Below are 7052 nucleotides of genomic sequence, written 5' to 3'. Positions count from 1 at the left end.
GATCGATCTTTCTCTCTCTCTTCTTCTCTCTTTCGTAGAGCGAAAGGGTGTCTTTCTTTGTATTTAGATGTCTTTTGTCAATAGTTATCTCTCTCGGGATTTTCTTTCTTCTCTTTTTCTTCTTGGTCTACGTCCAATCTTTCTCATCTCCATCTCTTTGAGAAGCATAAGAATCCAAGGTAACTAACTCATTTTCATCTTTCTCTTCTTCTCTTCTTCTCTCTTCTTCTTCACTCGAAACGAAAGAACTTTTTCTGTCTTTATTTCTTTATCTCTTTCTTGTGAAGTCGGCGGTTCTCTCCCCTGCAATTCGTTCTTCTAAGATCAAGAAGGAGTGAGTGACTTGCTTTTCTTCTTCTTCTTCTTCTTCTTGGGTTTCTAGCTGTCTCCTCGACAATCTTCATGACCTTCTTCTTCTTCTTCCCTTCTGTCTTTCTTTCTTTCTTTCTTTTCTCCTTCGTTTTTCTCCCTGTTGCAGACTTCTTATCTCTCTTCACTCTTCTTTACACATCTTCTCTCGCTTTCTTTCTCTTTCACGGACTTCTCTCTGAAGCCTTCTCTCTCCTTGTCTTCTTTTCTTCTGTCTCTCTCTCTTGCTTTCTCTCGTCCTCCTCTCTTTCGCCTTTCTCTTTTTCTTTCTTTCTTGAGAACGAGCCCAAGCGTCTGCTCTCTTCTTTCCAAGATACAGAAAGACTCCCAACTAAAAAGCAACTCTCTTCTCCTTCTTCTCCTCTCTTCTTCTTCTTCTCCTCTCTTCTTCTTCTCCTCTCTTCTCCTCTCTTCTTCTTCTTCTCCTCTCTTCTCTCTTCTTCTTCTTCTCCTCTCTTCTCCTCTCTTCTTCTCCTCCTCTCTTCTTCTTCTTCCTTTTTTTTCTTCCTCACGACGCATAAGAAGGAGCGTCTCTTCTCCTTCTTCTCCACGCATACCCTAGACAGCGAAGAAAGAAAGAAAGAAAGAGTGAGAAAGAAAGAAAGAGTGAGAAGAAGTCTATAGATATGTAAATAGATGTGGATATATCTAATTTGATAAGTGGCTGGATGTGGAGCTTCCCTTCTTATGATCGCTAGTTCCTGCGTTTTCTCTTCTTCTGAGATTTCCTTGCGGTGAGACAAGACATATAGAGACCTCCATTTCTCGATTTTCTTCTTATTCTTTTTCTTTCATCTTCTCTATTTCTTTCACTCTCTCTTTTGTTCCTTCTTCTTTCTCACCCTTCTCTGGCTTTTCCTCTCTTGGCTAGATAGTGTAGATACACCTGGCGAATGAATGGGATAGAAATCTCCGAGGTCTTGCATGCGTAGAAGAGTCATACAAGAGTCGTTAGAAGAATGATAAGAGTCGCAACTTCTCTCCTTCTTCTTCCTCTTCTTTTTCCCTGAGAGTTTCATTACTCCATTTAACTCAAGAAAAGAACGAAGAGAGAGAAAGACGACGACGAAGAAGAAAAAGAAGGAAGAGGGATAGAGAAGACCTTCCTTCATTCTTCTTCTTCAAGTATGAATCGACCTTACGAAAGTCTTTCCTCTCTATTCTTAGGAGACACGACGTGAAAGCTCCTTCTTTCGTCAAGTGACCGACTCCTTGTCTCTCTCTCTTTCTCTCTCTTTCTTTCTTCTTCTTCCTCTTTTCACCTTCTTCTCAATGATTGCCTCTCCAATACGGAAATGAAAAGAAAAGTCTTTTCTTCTTTCTCTTCTTCTTCTTCCTTTTCTTCTTTTTTCTTGTCTTTCTTTTCTTTGTCTTGTTTGAAAGGATGGCTGGTGCCTCGTCGTCAGGCGTGTCTTGCGTGGTCGAAGTCTCTCCTCTCGCTGACGCCCTTCTCCCCACATATCAAATGAAAGGTACTACCAATACTACTACATACACCTACCTACAGACAAAGAATTCAAAGAAAGAAAGAAAGAACTGAGGGAAAAGAAAAGGAAAGAAATAAAAAGAAAAGAAACAACGAAGAAAAAGACGGCCACATACGGGCACAGATGTATCTCTATGTGCATAAGCATATATGATCTATCTATATATATCTATATGCATTTATATATCTAGATAGATATATGTACATGTATGGCACGTGCACATACTATCTCTCTGGAAGTATCTTCAGACATATATGGAGAGAGGGAGAGTGAGAGACACGGAGAAAGAGAGAGGTGTGTGTCTACAGGCATGTACATGCCTGTACGAAGATTAGGAGAGACGTGTCCTTTTCTTCCTCATCGTCGTCTTTTCCACTTGATACAAGATTGAACTTTCTTGGCACCGATGGAAAGCCTCTCTCTCTCTCGATAGACTGAAGATAGATCGATACTAGCTCTCTTCTTCTCTATGTGCTAGATCTCTCTATCTAGAGATGTCTTTAGATAGATTTCCGACGATGATAAGGGCTGTATGTATGGTGTATTTGTATGTTTCTTTACTTGAATCTTAAGGGTTTGTGTTTGCCTCTGTCTATCGCATGTCTGTATATACACCGGAAAGGAGAAGCGTGGCTGTGTCTCTTTCTTCTTTTCTTTTGAGGTCGATGGGCTGCAGCCATAAACCTCCCTATTATAACCGAGAGATCTGTCTCTCTTCCTTTTCTTCTTCAGCTCCTCTCTTCTTCTTTGTCTTTCCCATGTTTTCTTTTTCTTTTCTTTCTTTCTCTTTCTCTCTCTTTCTTTGGGGTGATATGACCAGACTTACGTCGCTTAGAGGCTTCGATTCGCCATACACTCTGTACACTTGAGAGAGAAGAGAAACACTTCCGAGGTAGGCAGACAAGCATAAGAAAGAAAGAAAGAAAGACATGCGAAAGAAGAAGAAGAAGAGAAAGAAGACAGAAGAAGGAGGTATATTCAAGATAGAGATATAGGATAAAGTAGACGGAGAGGTAGATAGGAGATTGATCTGCATACATGCACGGTTCTGTCAGAAGGAATTTTCTAAGATCGACCTTCGCATCTCTCTTGTTCTTTCGTCTTCTCTCTTTCTTGTCTTTTCTTCTTTTTTCTTCACATCTTTCCCTGGCAAGTAAAAGGTAGAGAAGGCGGTCGGTCTATCATACTCAGGCTCCTCAATAGATAGATAGATAGCACAACAGATTAGCTTCAATCTCTTCAGCTATCTATCTATCTAACTATCTATCTATCTATTTATCTATCTATTTATCTTCCAAACCCTGCCGTTGTAATATCTTGCGAAGACCAGACAAAAGAGGCTTTCGTGTAGTCTTCTTTCTTCTCTTTCGTCACATTCATCCATACGAAGAATGAGGCAAGTGAGGACCCCGTTCTCTTCTTCTTCTTCTCTTTCTTCTTCTTTTCCTCTTTCTTTTTAGTGACCGTTAGTAGGTCTCAGTAGAGACAGGCAAGAAACTCCTTCTCGACCCATCTCCAGCTGTACATACACTTCAAACATTCATACATACATCCATAGACATGTGTCTTTCTCTTTCTCTCTCTACATGTATGTGTTTCTTTCGAGTGTACATACAGTCGGGCGAGCCAGATGGTTTAGTGAGATGTCTCCTCCCTTTCATGCGGGCGTGATACTATATCTCTCTCTGATCATGTCTCAAAGACTTCTTTGTCTTTTTCTTTCTTCCTGTCTCCCTCTCTTTTTCTTTCTTTTGTCTATCTCTCTTTCTCCCTCTCTCTTTCTGTCTTGTGTTTCTTCTTGTAGTAGTTCTTTTGGTCGTCTTATCTTCTTCTCTTTACTTTGCGTGGAATCCTCTCTCCAGAGCCTACGCATGCATTCGAGCGGTAAGGATGATAAGAAAGAGGAATAGACTCTTTCTCTGTTTAGCGTTTCTTTCTTTCTTTCTCTTTCTCTTCCTCGGTAAGAGTAGGAGAGATTTAGAAGAGATCTTTCACTCCCCAGTAGTAGTGTGTGCATGCATTTTATCGATCAATCAGTCCATTAGTGTCTCTTCACTTTCTCCATTTTCGTCATTTTCTCTCTGCCCCCCTCTCCTATCTCTTTTCTTCACATTTCTCCTTCCCTATCTATTCATCTCTCTTCTCCATACACACTATCTACATGCTCATAAGCATTCATACATCCCCATACATATACGTACATATATACATATATTTACATATATATATATCTATGTATGTATATTTACGTACATATACATACGTACATACATGCATACACGTACAGATGTATGTATTTATCTCTATGACGTATGACGACGTTACCTTATTTATATATATATATATATTTATGTATGTAGATGATAGAATGGATCTCTATCTCTGTCTCTCTCTCTCTCTCTCGTTAGTATAGGAGTGAAGTCTCTGTCTCATCTGGCTTCTCTGGAGAGCGAAATATACCTACACTTCACAGTTCCAAATACCATTGATATATATATATGTATCTATGTATATATGTGTATAGACGTAGCTTCCTGTGTAGGAGTCGACCTGCAGATGGTACGTAGAGATGTATGTATATGTATATGTATATGTATGTATGAATATGTATGGATGTATGTATATATGTATGTATGTGTGTGTATGCCTATGTCTATGTATGTACGTATGAATGACTGAATATGTATGTATGAATATGCATGTATATGTTTGCTATGCATGCATGTCTATGTAAGTGTGTATGAACATGGTAGGCTTGCGCTATGTTGCCATTCCGTCTTCTTACACATTGCCTTCTTCCCTTCCTTGCGAGGATCTTGTTTCTCATCTTTCTTTCTTTCTTTCTTTTCGAATTGCTCTTTCAGGTGTAATAATGTTTTATATTTCGAGAGTCGCAAACGAGACTTGCTTCTTCATATGTCAAAAATTCCACACGGACCCACCGTCATCTTTCGAGTGCTCAACAGTAAGGAGAAAGAAAGAAAAGAAGAAAAGAGAGAAATTATCTTGTTTCTCTTTCTAAGGAAAGATGAATAGGTCTCTTTCCACATAGATATGTTTATGTTAATTACCCGTACGTTCTTCATAGAATTCTATTTTCAAAGCATGCATAAACGCCCGTCCCTCTGACTATATGTCGTTCTTACTTTCCAGCTGTACATACACCTCATTCTCATACACATACATCTATTGTGAAGAAGAGTGGCAGAATGTGCGATCTAACTAATAAGAGGGATGAATAGAATCTCTCGTCTTCTCAGGTATGTATCTACTCTTCAAACACTATGAACTTTTCTAGCGCTTCTCTTCATTTCTTTTTTCCTCACGCTTTTCAATGGAGAGAAGACTCTCCCGCAACCTTCACAACGAGACTGCTACCTCTTAAAATTCAGTGTAGCCTGCCACCCTAGTGAAGTGCTCAGGTGTATATACACATACACCTGGAGGAGTTCTAGTTCCAAGTAAAGGAAAAAGAGACGTTGATCAAGAGAGTCTTGTCTTTGCAAGACATACACCTATTCCTCCCTGGACGTACAGGTTTGTAGGCTTTGGCTATGTTTCTTTATAGACAAGATGATCTAGTATATATGTATCTCTTTTGAGGACCCTCGAGTCGATATAGATGATGCCTTCGATTCTCTATAGCGTATATATGATAGACATGCCTCTTGCTTGCCGGAAGAAAGGAATAGAAGAAGAACTTGAATGAAGAAGATCTCAAAGAGAATGAATGGAGAGGAATCTTGAGACGACTCGTGAACGAGAAGAATCTCTCTCTTTCTTTTCTCTTTTCTTCTTACTGTAGACCCGTGATCTATGAAAGTACGATTTACTATCGCCTGTCTCTTATCCACTGTATGTACGCCTGGATGCTTGCATGCATCCATGCAGTTTTACTTACACAACTTCATACTTCCCCGTTTCTTATAATGACCCTTCGTTCTCTTCTCTATCTCTCTTCTGCTAGTTCTTCTCTTCTTCTTTCTTGACGTATAGTCTCTTCAGCAATTTCTTTCTTTCTTTCTTTCTTTCTTTCTTTTTTTCTTTTTGACGACCGTCTTCTTACTCTCTCTCTTTGTGTTCTTCTCCTTCTTCTTTTCCGTTTCTTCTTCTTCTTTTCCTTTCTTAGTTCACACGTTAGCAGAGTTGAGCATGACAGGCAATTGCCTTCTTCACTCGAGGCCTCTCCTTCTCTTCAGTCCAGACTTTGGGACTGACGCTTCTCCAGATGGATCCCCTAAGCCACATCTTGCTCTCATCAAAGAACTTCTTATACAAGTAAACATCTACTATCCTTCTTCTCTACTTCCTCTTTCTTTCTTCTTCATTACACCTTCTTCTCTGTGCCCTTTACAAAGAGACTCTTCTCTTCTCCTCTTGTTCAGCATTTGCCTGTCTTCTTCTCTTCTTGTCTTGACAGACCCTGATGGCTGACGTGGAGGTTTCTCTTCCCGATCTTCTATCGTCTGCATGTGCCGATCTACTCAATGAGTTCAGATTACATAGGTGTATCTACTGCATATGTGCGTGACTGTCTTTCATCTAGCTAGAGGTATATATACCTCCGTGACTGAGGGCTCCTGTATAGCTCCTTGCTCATGTACATCTTCTCTCTCTTTCTCTCTTCTCCAGTTCTGTCTTAATTCTTCTACGGGCGTTACAGATAGATTCCTCGTCGTAGTAGTGGTTGCATATCTGTCTTTATGGGATGGATATCTAATTTCTCTCTCCTCCTACTTTTGCCCTCTCTTTATAGATGCAGACATGAGGGAAGGCGTGAGTGAATCTTTAAACATGAATCGAGTTTGATTTACCTATAGGACGTTCTCATGGATGACTTCGTCGCGCGCTTCTAGGTTGCCAGAGTACTGTATATGACTTGCATGCGTGGATCCCCGTAAGATACACTACAGCTAGATAGAGATATCTACACGGACCTCCTTTTCCGTCTTCTTCTCTGTCGCCTCTGAACGCTTGATCTTTCTCTGTTTCTTATTTATTTTTTCTTTCCCTTACACAGATCTTCGGTACTCCACGTAATCATCCTAAAGCTAAGCCTTTCTTTGATCACGCCATGGCCTTCTACAGGTTTGATGGTGACAGACTATGGTTCAGACACTATCAGGTATGTCTATCTTTAATCTATCTATCTTTAATCTATCTATCTTTAATCTATCTATCTTTATCTATCTATCT

General features: G+C 39.9%; 1 protein-coding gene across 1 annotated transcript; it reads left to right on the top strand.

The window, feature by feature from the left end:
- Positions 1-6981, top strand: CSUI_001435 (brix domain-containing protein; the record flags this gene model as incomplete). The annotated part of the gene is made up of 6 exons (XM_068061641.1): positions 1-1841; positions 2677-2748; positions 3661-3816; positions 4669-4821; positions 5986-6134; positions 6877-6981. Coding segments are annotated over exons 1-6 (723 nt in total), but the record flags the coding sequence as incomplete, so codon positions are not given.
- Between the last annotated feature and the right edge of the window lie 71 nt (positions 6982-7052).

This window comes from Cystoisospora suis, assembly GCF_002600585.1.
Source record: "Cystoisospora suis strain Wien I chromosome Unknown contig_562, whole genome shotgun sequence".
Taxonomy (NCBI): Eukaryota; Apicomplexa; class Conoidasida; order Eucoccidiorida; family Sarcocystidae; genus Cystoisospora; species Cystoisospora suis.
This window is presented reverse-complemented; position numbering and strand designations above follow the sequence as displayed.